General features: G+C 41.8%; 2 protein-coding genes across 12 annotated transcripts in view; one reads left to right on the forward strand and one right to left on the reverse strand.

Moving 5' to 3' along the window:
- ccdc177 (coiled-coil domain containing 177) overlaps window positions 1-13,616 on the forward strand; it is a 130,336-nt gene that overhangs the window by 81,168 nt on the left and 35,552 nt on the right. The window lies entirely within an intron of this gene.
- smoc1 (SPARC related modular calcium binding 1) overlaps window positions 1-13,616 on the reverse strand; it is a 73,509-nt gene that overhangs the window by 46,006 nt on the left and 13,887 nt on the right. For 4 of the 6 annotated variants that reach the window (XM_034674635.1, XM_034674632.1, XM_034674631.1 and 1 more), the window contains exons 2-3: window positions 2,606-2,777; window positions 1,310-1,399 (exon numbers count right to left, since the gene is read on the reverse strand). In XM_034674635.1, the coding sequence (XP_034530526.1) occupies window positions 1,310-1,399; window positions 2,606-2,777 (262 nt within the window). The remainder of the gene's footprint in view (window positions 1-1,309; window positions 1,400-2,605; window positions 2,778-13,616) is intronic. The other 2 variants (XM_034674636.1, XM_034674633.1) reach the window with 1 other exon arrangement.

Raw genomic sequence — 13,616 nt, forward strand, 5'->3', positions numbered from 1 at the left:
GACATCTTCCCACTCGGTTCCACGTTTCCTGAAGTGGTGTGGCGTTCATGCTGCAACATCTTGAACGTGCTCTCAGCAAAGTGTTCTTTGTTCATGCTGGAATACTTTGACCTGGATGAGTCAAGTCGCTCCTAATCACCGTGGTGTTTGATCTTAATCCTGTGCAAATCTGCCATGTGCAGGGAAAACTTCACATGGAGTTACCTATCACGTTCCTCCGGACGTTGGTGGCTGGATGATATAGAGTTCCTCACAGCAGATTTAAAGGTACAGTGCGTAGAAATGGGAATATTAAGCGATATCTATCTAGATCTTAGATGGAAACGCTCCCTTGCTCACCCTCCTGTCGGTAAATCAACGAGTCGAGGATTATGAAGCTTGTTGTCTGTTATAAGTGGAATTTTTGATCTCTGTTTGTAGGATCAATGATAGATTTCCTCTAGGGATGGGCATTTCAAGCCAAAATACTATTTGATAATCATTGGCTTCTATTCAACGATTATTTGAATAATCCCCCCAGCAGCAGGACAAGGTTCTGCTAGTAGAGGGCACTGACGGCGTCTGTCTCGATCTTTATGTCTGTGTTTCTGTGACGCGGCGTGGCGTGTGTGTTTACATCTTACAGCCATGCTCAGTCTCTGGAAATACGTGTGGTAGTGTGAGATTCAGCATTGGAGAAAATCGCTGCGACTGTCACAAATGTGTTCTTCTTCTTTTACTATTTAATGCAGTTAGCATTCTTCTTCTGTTACTTAAAGCTGCTGTGAGGAACTTTTGTTTTGTATCGATTCTGGCGCCCCCTTGTGGACAAAGTGATACCTCTTATCTCTTGTCCTAAACACGCAAAAGTAGTGTTTTCAACAAAAATCTCATCCTGTTGTCTTTTATCAGTCAACTTTATCAGGCAATGTGATTATTTTACATGAAAACAGTCAAATAAAGGCTGTTTCTGAGGCGAGATGTCCATCATGTGGTCTGAAACCTACCCCCTCAGGGCGGTTTCAGACACTCAAAATGACAACAGAGAAGGTGTCAGTGTTGTTGCTGATGGTCTTGTTTGCTATTGAAGATCATAAAGAGGCATCAGTATCATTTTCAGTCTGTTTCTCAGCCAGTTCAAAACTCCTCACAGGGCCTTTAATGTGGTTAGCAAACAGCTTTAAGACGCTCTATAGCCACCGTCTGGCGGGAACACTGTATTACAACCAGGCATCGTAAAAAACACTTTTAAAATGAGGAAATATTCAAAGTAACTCTTTGATTTTTACAAAGTGAACTAGTATTTGAATATTTGAAAATCATTGCCCACCCCTGATTTCCTCGTCCGTACCTTTCAGCTCCACGTCTCTCGCTTCAGTTGTGGAAGTCGGTGCTGGAGCAACCGGCAGCCAGTTTTTACCTGAGAGCAAGAAACAAAGAGAGGGAGATTAAGGACTTTAACTTCAACCAAGCTAAACTACTCTACCTGAAATTAAAGTCTGCAGAGTTACACTACCAGTCAAAAGTTTGGACACACCTTCTCATTCAATGGATTTCAAATATTTAATTATTTCCAACATTGTAGATTAAAACTGAAGACATCAATACTATGACATAATCTGGTTTTGCCATAATCTGGATTACAACAGTAGTCAAATAGGACTATCCATTGTGTACTAACCCTACCTCTGAACAACACAACTGATGGTCTCAAACACATTAAGAAGGCAAGTCATTCTACAAATGAACTCTTGACAAGACTCGTGTTCATTAGAAACCAGTCCAGGAGACCACTTCATGAAGCGGACTGACAGAATACCAAGAGTGTGCAAAGCTGTCATGAAGGAAAAAGGGGGCTACTTTACAGAATCTTAAATATAAAACAGATTCTGCTTTGTTTAATAATAACATAATTCCATATATGTTGTTTCATAATTTTGATGTCTTCAGTATTAATCTACAGTGTTTACAATAATTAAAATAAATACAAACCCTTGAATGAGAAGGTGTTTCCACTTACTGTTAGTGTTTTTGTTGTATCTAGTAACAAGTATCCCAAGCAGGGCAGCACTTAAAATGTCTAAAGCATGTTTGCAGTCATTCTCAGCATTCAAATCAAACCATGTTATATCTCTTCATTAAGTGTTTTGCAGCCCTGGACTGAGGGGTGAGCACTGAAGCTGTTAAACTGTGAGATAATAGACTTTTCAAGTTGTCTGATTCATGCAAAGCTAACCTCTAAAACATCTGAGGAGCTTTCACCTCCTTTTGAACATATCTCCTGATACCACAAGATATCAACGCACATGCTCAACTCAGTCAGGAAGGGCTGCAGAGAAATTTGATGTTACAGCAGCTTAAAGACAACTTCTTCTGTCATAAGTTTGTGATATTAAAGTGCAGCTAAACCCCTGCTGAGAAGCATGCTTACTAATAGTTTAATTCTGTGTGAAAATGTTAAAAATGTGATCTAACTCTGAAGCAGAACAGCAGATAAAAGAGCCCTTGCACTGTATTTGAAGAAACACTGATTGAAATTGCATTTAAAGAAAGAGGCTATGGTGTCACACTTCTCTCTAAACGTCTGATATTTCTGCAGCGTTGATAAACAGAGTTGAGTTCTCACCTCGACACCGGCCGCGGTGTGCGAGTGTCAGTGTTTTATCTTTGCAGCGCGCCCTCTGCAGCTCACAGCCGCTCTCATAGTTCCTCCCGTCCGAGCCGCACACCGGCTTCCCCTGCGTCCGCGAGCAGATGGCCCCGCAGTTACTGTCTCTGTCTCTGTCTCCAATCAGCCACTGCAAAGACAAACAACATGTTTGGTGAAGTGAAATTCAACTGATTTAACAGAACACAATGATACATGTGAAGGTTGCTGAACTTCAAGCTTCTTTCCTGTTTGGCTGCTCTTCTTCTTTCTCTCCCGTTTGAACAAAGGCTGCTTTGAGCCGAACGTGAGATTATGCCAAACTAAAGTACAAATTGGACTCACGGGTCACTTGTACCCGTTAACAGTTCTCTGCTCCTCAAACACACACACTCCTGGCTGCTGTGTGTGTTTTTGTCCAGGCTTCTGTAATGAGCACTCTGAAGCTCAACATATAGAAGCGCATTTATATAATTCATCTTTGGCTGAGGACAAGTTCAACATTGATCACGTATCACAGGAGCCAAACCGCATTCAGAGCACAGGAATCCTCCCCCCCCCCTGATCTGTTACTCTTGATCTATTAGAGAGTGGATTCTGCTCGGCTGTTGGACGCCGGCCCTCGCTCTGACAGCAGTAATGGTTGTTGGCTTTGCAGCTGCCTCAAATATATTTAAGGTCTAAAAGGATTTGAGGGGAGCACAAACTCTTGCCAAAAAGATGGAGTTGTTAGCGAGCAGGGAGAGAAGGTGTGTGTTGAGCAGCAGCAGAATCAGAGCAGCGAGCAGCCTGAGCCAACTCTCAGTGAAGAATGTTTCAAATATTTGAAGAAACACAAAGAGCGCTTGATTTGTCTTATCGCACAACTCATGATTCAGCTGCGTGGCTCCTCAAACACCTGTCTCAGAGAAGACAAAAACAAGACGCTGCATTTCTCAAATGTTACTTTCACACACGGCCTCGGCAGCAATCACCAGCAGGCTTTCTGTGCAGCTCTGAGTCTGAAACAGGAGATCTCATTAGAGGCAGGTACAGAGGCAGGAAGGTGGTGGAAAATCAGACGCAGCCAGAAACAAAAGGCACACTTTCCACCCCTCCTCTTTCCAGCTCCTATCAGACGATCTGAGGCGAACTTTAAATACGTTCGAGGAGCTTACATGTACACAAGCGTAATTTCTCCTTCCTCTTTCCTCATCCCAAAAGTGTATTTTGAACAACATGAAAAATGTTGCTTGGAGACAGATTTTCTCCAAACACATAGAGAGCCATCAGACAGGCCCGAGCAGAGAGGAGATGGTAACCAGGCCAAACGTCTGACGTCATGAATGAGCTGGTGTACAAATGGATTTCAAACACAAAGGAATCACCAGGAATCTCCTTAAACGTGCTCTCAACAGATTACTGCAGATACTTTATATTTTTACCTGAGAGCCACAAGATTTGCGTTATCACAATGAGACAGGAATCTACTATGTTTCAAATAATTAAATATATGAAATCCATTGAATGAGAAGGTGTGTCCAAACTTTTGACTGGTAGTGTAACTCTGCAGATTTTAATATCAGGTAGAGTAGTTTAGCTTGGTTGAAGTGAAAGTCCTTAATCTCCCTCTCTTTGTTTCTTGCTCTCAGGTAAAAACTGGCAGGAGGAAGAACTCTCCATCCCGTTTATGGTTTTAATACTCCAGATAAACTTCCCTGTAAGAATCATGTCACGTCCTGAGATTTCCAACATTATTGGAGGGTCACACTAATCCCCTAAAGATGAAGAGTTTGTCTTTAGTTGAGGAGAAACGTCAAGTCTTCTACTTGACATTAAAGAAATATATTTTAATTGGGCGCCATTAGCCTAGCAGGCTAAGCATGCGCCCCATAAACAGAGGCTATAGTCCTTGTCACAGCGGTCGCAGGTTCGACTCCCAGCCTGGACCATTTGCTGCATATCTTCCCCCTCCCTCTACTCCCCACATTTCCAGTCTCTCTTCAGCTGTCCTATCCAATAAAGGCAGAAAAGGCCCAAAAACACAACTTAAAAAAAAAATATATGTTTTAGTGAAGATTAATGAGTCAAATGTACAGAGAAATAATACAAAATCAACATTTTCCTTCCTATAAATCAGCAAAGAAGAAATGTACCTGCAAGAAAGAAAACTAAAGGGGCGTTGTTGACCTAGCGGTCCAAGTGTGCGCCCATGTACCCCATACTGGCTCGATTCCCTACCCCGACCATTTGCTGCATGTCTTCCCCAATTCTCCACTCCCTAAAAAATCCCTCAAAAACCTTTTTTAAAAAAGAAAGAAAGAAAATGAACAAAATAAGAAAGGTCAGAGTTCACAGCCACTACAGCCCAGTGTTCACTGCCTTCACCCTCCTAGCTAAGCGTGTTAGCACACTAACATTTACTATAAATAACAATGTTTACAAAGTGCAGACATTTCTTTATTAAAAAAATACTATAAAAAAAACCCCACTGTTCTTATATCATCGTATACTCTTATAAAAGTATTGTTGTTTTATTATTATTATTTATTGTTTTTATACATTTTTTATTTTCTGATCTTGTATGGCTGGAGGTGAACGTAAGTAAAAATAAAAAATAAAATAAAAATTGTGTTAAAATGGTTTAAACCTATTAGAAATGTAAATTTTGTATGAACAATATTAACTCAGTAAAGTATAACATTTTAAAAATAATGCTAAAAATGAAAATAAGAGGCACAAAGTCACTTTAAAGCTTCAGTAGGGAGTTTTAAGCCGGTTATGAAACAGACCGAAATCAATAGCTGCTGCCGGGGGTAAGAGTCATAAACATACACTGCAGAACCAGGCTTTGTTTAGATTTTCACTCAAGCAAAGATTCTCTCAATCTAATCTAAAAGTTCTAATTAAAAATAAAAATACTATCTGTACAAAGAAAGGGATCAAAGTAGTTTTAAGACATGAATCAGTTAAATTAGCCTCTGAGTGATGCATTTAACTGTTAAAGGAAAGCAGGATGAGATTCCTGGTTAAAGAAGTCTACTTACACAAGTCTAGGACAAGAGAAGCAAAGAGGTAATAGGTGCTGCTTTATCCACAGGGGTCACCAAAATCAACACAAACCAGAAGGTCCTCACAGGAGCTTTAAGTACATCGATTGATACCTCAGTTAGCTTAGCTTAGCATAAAGACTAGGAATGGGAGGAACAGTTAGCTTGGCTCTGTGTAAAGGTAACAGTAATCCACATTCATCACATGAAGTCTCAGTTAACTGAAGTTTAAAAACAGTGGCGTGTCGTTGATGTTTCTGCTCTTCAGTTTTGATGACTCAATGAAAACAGATGCACGGTGTGAATAAAGGAGCTGCAGACGGACTCGTAGACACTCAGACTTTTTCCCTTTAGACATCGCCAAGCTAGCTTTCTGTCTGCCCACCACAACCGTCCTCTCTCACTCTCCTGAAAGAATAAACGTCAGAGTGAATCTTCCTACCAGTCAATCAAGTGTTGGAGCGACAGACCGTACGTTCAGCCGTATAATATAAGAAAGCTTTTTCTATTTTTAGTCACATTCTGGCTTCTTCGTCGCTCTTTGACGACCTGGAAACAACAGAAGGGTTTAATGTGTTTCTACAAATCCAAACCTGCGGCGAGGAGATTCAGACACGGGTCAGAAAAGAATCCATTTACAGTCCATTGTGGTTTTTAGCTTAGCAGGGAATACCTGCCAGCGCTGACAGTATCGACAGTCATGAACATTAATTTCTTAATCCCAGCCGTTAAATTGAGTCCAAATTTTAAAAAAAGTGAGAAAGCAGCCAACTGGTGAGGTAATATCACATGCCTCCTGTGCAAATGAACGGGTTTAGTGCTTGGTTTGGATCCTTTTCATCACATTAGCTAAGAGAAATGTCTTCCTCTGATTTGAGATGAAGTCTCTGTGGAAAAAATGTAGAACTAGTTCACCTCACAGACAAGAAATTTTAACTATGCCTGAAAAATAAGATTTTTACAACCAAATAAAACACAAGCTGGACTGTTGAGGTGCTTTATCATCCCGGCTGTCTCAGCTGTCAGCGTGGGGAGATACATCTTTATCTGTGAGGAGCAGAGACAGATTAGACTTCTCCCAAAATAAGAGAAGACGCTGGAGCCTCGGTATCTGACTGATAAAATCAGGAGGTGGGGTAACAGGGCGGCAGGGTGGTCCAGAGTTTAAGAAAGTGTCCTGAGAGAGGGGAGTCACAGGTTTATATTCCTGTATAAAACTAAATATCCATTCAAACATCCAACAGACTGTTCTCCCTGCTCCTTTAAATCAATACGAGCCCCTTGAATCATAAGGTGAAAGGAAACTTAAACAAAAGGGGAATCATACTTTAGAGAATAAACTGTGACACAAATCCAGCTCGCCTCACCGTAACAATAAAAGTCCAGAACAAGCCAGACAGTTTAATGTGATCCCAGCCTCGGCCTTAAGCTGGGTAGAGCGGCTCTGTCAGGACGCTTTAAAGTAAAACTAAATCATGAAGCGTGCGTCTTGGAGAGAAAGTGCAGACGGAGAGGAAAACGTCGCACATTGTTTCATTTTTCACTTGCGTGTCGTCCTCTTGGCTTCACTGAGGGACAGGAAGAATTCAGTAGTTTGGAAAAAAGCAGCATTGTGTCTGTTTTTCCTCCCAAAATAAAGAAGCGTTTGTCTATTTTCTTATTCATTCATTATTCGCTTCATGTCTCCAAACAGTGGATCGCAACCGAGCCAAAGCCCTGCGGGTGGAAAGCAGTTTGACTACGTGATGAACTGCTAACTCCTTAAATTAGTATCCACAGCAGGCTATTATAAAAAAGTGATTTAAGTCCATCCAGCCTCTCCTCCAGGTTAAGAGCCGTGGAGTCTGGCCTCTGCCCACAGACTGACCCGTCCTCCCCATCCCTGACTCACAGCTCTAATGGATGCGGCCCCTCGGCCTCCACTGTCATAATAAAGCAGTAAATCCCAGATTTTGGGACGGCATTGTCCGGTAAGTGGAAATAAACACTCCGACCGAGTCTCCCACATGTGGTTATTCCTTAGTCATACCGTCCCACCCACAGACTCCTGCCCCGTAAAGGTGAAACCAGAGACTGCGGCAGATCCAAGAAAGTTTCTAAATTTATGGTGGGGAGTCGGAGAAAAAATGTAATGTAGTCTCAGAGAGTGAAGAGATGGTGACTGTCAACAAAAGACTGAAATGTAGGAAGAATTGAAGTTTAACAAAGCAAGATTTACTCAAAACAAAGTAAGGACATGAAGGAGAGTTAGCTTGAGAGCTACAGGATCCCTTTTTATATCTGCACTTCAAAAAACGAACCACTGATAACAATGGTCGCTCTTGTCTTTAGAGCGGAGGACAAGAATGTCAAGTTGTGACCATAGACTGTATAAATGATGGACGTAGTATCCGTGGTGTCACCTGTCTGTTTCTGAAGCGCTGTTTTGAGGCCAGTCGGCGGCGGCAGCCATATTGCTGCTGTTGAGCGAGTGTGACATAAAGAGGCGGGCTTTGAGTCTCCTCGCCAACAGCTACAGTGTTCCCGCCTGTCAATCAAGTCAGCTGTGCCTCTCATTGGACGACTCATAATCTCAATATCTTTGAAATTGCCGCGTCATGAAAAAATTGTTAGAGCCGATCGAGAAAAGAGCTCTCCAGACTACACTCGTTTTTTGAACCAGGCTGTCAACATGTTTATTTCTGCTGTAAAGATCGGCTTCTTTGAATTGGTGTGTATGTGGTTTCCTGTACTTCCGGAGCCAGCCTCAAGCAGATCCACGATGAACTGCAGTTTTTAGCACTTCTGCATTAGACTGCTTGGTTTTGACATATTTCCACTTCCCCTCAGTCCATTAAAAATCTCTAAAGCCTTCCCCTGAGATTCCCCAAAGTTGCTTTTTCACACATCCCTCAAAGCGTGACTTTTAGACTCGGGGAGGGAAGTGTCCCAGGAAGCAAGACACGCTGCAATAGTTACCCTGTAATGTCAACAAGATATCCAAGATGGCAGACGAAGCAGAGACGGACCCTAAGATGACAGTTTGGGCCTTTTTTCCAACGCTATATGTAAACAGGCATATTTACAGTTTAAGCACATGCTGGAGAGTAGGAAAGAGTGTGATGCAGCTTTAATACATGCACAAAGATCACGTCGGTCATGCACTTGTTGCAGGATTTTAACTTCATAGCCTTGGGGTGATTTTCCTGACTTTTATGTGCTGCGTTCTCACATCAGCTCACCCTAACTCCTTGTAGAAATTGTACTAAAGGGAAGCTGGTAGACAGGGGATTTTCAGGAAATTACAGGAGTTTAGTGCACGTGTGAAAGCAGCTACTCTTACAAAGAGCACTGTTGTTTAGCTTGTAATGTAAAAACATCTAAATCCAATATATACTCCTTAAAAAATGACCAAATGCCTTGAAAAGCATGTTTTCGTTCTAGTGGTTGGCCAAACAACAAGCGAATAAAGTTTTGCAAGCTTTACACCTCATGAATTCTTTTTCATCTGTTAATCAGGTGTGGAAACTGAAAGTTTTGACACATAAAAGAAAATATCCAGTTAATTTTATACTCTTGTAAACTTCATTCTCTTTAAATGATGCCGTTTAAATAATGCGTCACAAACTGACCCAAGAAAGTCCAGATTTCTTCTCTTAATGCCGCTCAGGGCTCGGATACAAAAACATTTGATGCACCGAAACAAAGAGGACAAATTCACCTTGATGCAAATGATACCACTCTATCATTATCTGCCTCCCCACAATGCAACCCCTCTTCCTCGTCCCTAATCATGCAAATGTACATGCAACTCTTCGTCTAATGTTGACTTAATGGATGCATGTAAACAAACACAACAGTGAGAATAAACAAATACATCATCCACATCCCTAAAACTGTCTTCTGAACATGAGGCTTTTTGCTGTAACACCAGAGGTTGCAGCTGAGAGAGCACCCAGTTAGCTTAGCTTAGCATGAATACTAGAAGTTTGGGGAAGACAACTAGCAGAGCTCTTTCCAAAGACAGTAGATCCACTTGCAGCATCTTTTAAGTTGAGATTTCAGGCTAGAAAATATGTCCTGAGGCTAAATCAGTTTAATTTCTTATAGGTCAAAAAATCTGACAACAAAGAGTTAGTTTGTAAAGTTAAAAGCACAACTTTTGGCCAGAACCAAGCTCTCTGTTCCCCCCATCTCTAGTCTTAATGCTAAGCTAACAGGCTGCTGGCTGTAGCTTCTTATTAAACAGACAGCTAAAGGTGGAATTAATCTTCTCATACTTTAACGCTCTTCAATAAAGAGGAGAAGCGTGTTTCCCAAAAGGTCAAACTATTCCTGCTAATAACTTTTGGCGCGTCTCTAATGAAACCCTCATGGTTTGGTACTGTATGTGATTTAAATTAAATGTTATAACATCATTTGCAAAACACTAAACTGCTTGTGCCGGCCACACTTGCGCCAGAGGACTGTTTCAGATCAAAACAACACGAGGCAGAAACGTCCAAATTAACGGCTAAAGAAAAATCCCGGCCCCCCTGGAGAGAGGATCGGGTATCAGACAGTAAACTAAACCCTATCTAATCTCATTTGCTGACTCAGACTCTGCACTGTTTCGCAGCCACCTCAGGTCTGACGTGGTCCCACAAGAGTTTCTACGGGGCTTCACATGAGTTCATCACTGTAATAAATACACAAGTGGTTCACATTTTGACTGCAGCTAAAATAAAGTTGACTCACACCAGCCGTGAACTAAACTGAGCGTGGATCTCATGGTGTCTGAAACACGGCTCTCCTAACCAGCGAGGGGACGAGCAGATGAGTGAGGTTTGTCTTTACGCAGCACACACAGTCGTTTCAGGCAATCAGCGAAGCATTTGACAACATTCTCACACTTTTCTGTGGCTTCCAGCTTACCAAACTCTGAATGTGAACCCTCCTGATGTGGTACACCCCGCCCATCTGGTGACTCAGTGAGGTTAACACTAAAACCCTGCAGCAGAGAGGGTCCACCAGTGATGTTTTTGGTTATTTTGATGCTATTTCTCTCAGGGTTTTCACACACTTCAAGCCTCTAGAATCTGCACAGGCTGGGATTTAAATTGTGGAAAAATCAGAACAGTTATTTTGTATAAGTTGATCCAAAGAACAGGGAATGTAGAAACATGTATGCGGGTTATTTTGTGGGATTTTGTCTTATTGAAACCGGATTATCTTCAAACCACGTTTATCCCCAACATCTGCACAACCTAAAGGTTAGGTGGGGTCAGCTATGCATGCTATGCTCTAACATATAACGGCGTTTTGGATCATTCTCATAGGAAAGTTATTGAACAACCTCTGCCAACAGAGAGCTATCATGAAGTTTTTAAAGCACAACTGCACGATGCAAAAAAACTGAAGCCTTTTGTCTCTGATTAAAACAAAAACATAAAGCCTTTCAAAGTTCTTAAACAACCCCAATTCCAAAAAACACTAAATTAGATGTTGACAAAAACAGAATTTGATGGTTTGTAAAAAGCTTAAACGTGATGTTTCATTGGAAAATAGTGCACAGACAACAAATCAAATGTTGAAACTAAACAATGATACTGTTCTCCTTTTAAATTAAAAGCATGTTTCAAAAAAGTTGAGACATGCAGGGGCATGTTTACCTCTTCCTTTAACAATGCTGTAAACTTTTAGGAACCGAGGAGACCAGTTTAGGGTTTCTTTTACAGAAAATGAATGTCCCATTAAAAGCCTGATATAGTTTGGGGGCGGTCATAAGTCGCACATGGACTCTTCTACTACAGAGCCATGCTGTTGTAACACGTGCCTTACTGAAATATGTAAGGTGGCATCGTCTGGATGGCTTCATATGTTGCTCCTAAACCTGCTCAGCATTAATGGAGCCTTCACAGATGTGGAAGCTACCCATGCCATGGACTCCTATGATCCCCATACCATCAGGGATGCTGGCTTTGACACTGTGAGCTGATAACAAACCGAGTGGTCCCTCTCCTCTTCAGAGCAGAGGACACAGCGTCCATGATTTCCAAAAAGAATGTCACATTTTGATTCATCAGACCACAGGACAGTTTTCCCCTCAGTCCATCTTAAACGGGCTCAGGTCCAGAGAAGTCATTATGTTGAATCTGTTGAACTGTTCGCTCACGCAGTCTCTCACAGAGTTCTGAACCTCTTCCTGTCTTTTCCTTCTGAGGGACTCGGCCTCTCTGGAGGGTCCTTTTTATACCTAGTCATGTGACTAACCTCAATTGCTGGAAGATGTTCCTCCATGTGTGTTTTTTTAGCATTACACAACTTCTTCAGTTCTTTTTTGTCCCTGTTTCAACCTTTTTTGAAGCGTTACTGACATAAAATCAAAAATTTGACATTTTTTATAGTTTTAACTTTAGTTTGTAGATTAAATATAGGTTTAAATTAAATGAACGGGCCCTCGCACACCTGCAGCCCCCGCCTCATATGAGCCACCGCCGGTTGATTTGGTGAGATTCTGGGGCTTTTAAAGCCCCCAAAAATCCATTTCCTGTTTATGGCGAGACGTGCGTTTGATGCACCGTCTGAAAGTCTGCAACGCCCACAATTTTAGTCTGAACGGTATGCCTCTAAGAGTATTGAATCGTCAATGTGTCTACTATAGGATGTGCCTTGTTGGGACTGAATTAGAGAAAACTCCTAGGGGGAGATCTCAAAAGTATGCACCCTTATTTGGGCGGCATTTTGAATTTTCAAAGCTCGGTGGCGCTCTTCCTGTTGAGTTTCGGATATGGGTGTAAGAGGCTTTTTTGTGCGTCCTGATGCCATGAGTATGCGTATTCATTTTCATGCATAATCATTTGAAAACCACCTAAATCTTTTTTCCAAAGCATCCCAATTGATCAATGTCAACATAAACATTTTAAAAAGAACCAAAAAACAGAAGAAGCTAACTTGAAGTCTGTTCAAATCTGTAAATCAATCCTCTCTCAGTCACTGTCCTGACTCCAGTCTGTTTGCCAGCCATCAGCTGATACAGTATTTGCTAAAGTGACAGGACCTGGCGTTATCTCCTGAGGGAAAACAGCCCCTCATGTTTGACCAATACTGGCTGGAGGTCTGACCCGGCTGACCTCCCATTATCAAAACCAAACAAACAACTCTGAATTAAACAAACTCACGTCTAACAGGAGGAGCTGGAGCTGGATCTGTCGAGGAACACAAGCTGTGTGTAAACTCACTCGCTCTTACTCTCTTCCTGCAGAGCTTTACATCATGGTGCACCAAAGATATATCAAATCACTCCGTATGGAATAATCTGACTTTACTGACCTCTTCAAGGCCATTTGTTGAATTCACAGAGAAGATATTTCAGGGAAAGTTTGATTAACCAGTGTTAGGAAAGGGATCATTCTCCAGGATGACATGAGGTCAAAGATGAGCTAAATGTGAATCACCAGGGGAGTTACACGATGCGGTTTAATTCTGATAACTTGACCGGGAAACAATGAGCATGAGATCTCACATTTAACGAGCCAAAGTCCTCCTCCACACACAAACACACACGTCTGAGCCAGGAGCACACAGAGCCCTGAGCTCCCTCTCTCTCTCTCTCTCTCTCTCTCTCTCTCTCTCTCTCTCTCTCTCTCTCTCTCTCTCTCTCTCTCTCTCTCTCTCCTCTACTCATAAAATAAGTGAAATGCAACCCCCATTGTGCAACCATTACAGCATTAGCAAAATGTTTTTTTTAGCGTCACTGGCAGAGAATCGATGTCTGAGCCGTAGCAGTGGAAAAAGAAGAACGAATATGATTCCAAAGTAGTCATTTTTATGTATGCACGCTTAAAGAGCTGACCGGGGGACGGAGCAGGCCAAGTGAAACACAGCAGAGGTAGTAAACAAACAGATCTGTGGATTACATCTCGTACAGTAAACGCAATTAAATTCAACTTTCCAACCGGCTCAAGAGGCTTCATGTAGAGCTCATTACTTTGGACAGATTT

The sequence above is a fragment of the Notolabrus celidotus genome, chromosome 22, assembly GCF_009762535.1.
Source record: "Notolabrus celidotus isolate fNotCel1 chromosome 22, fNotCel1.pri, whole genome shotgun sequence".
In the NCBI taxonomy this organism is placed as follows: domain Eukaryota; kingdom Metazoa; phylum Chordata; class Actinopteri; order Labriformes; family Labridae; genus Notolabrus; species Notolabrus celidotus.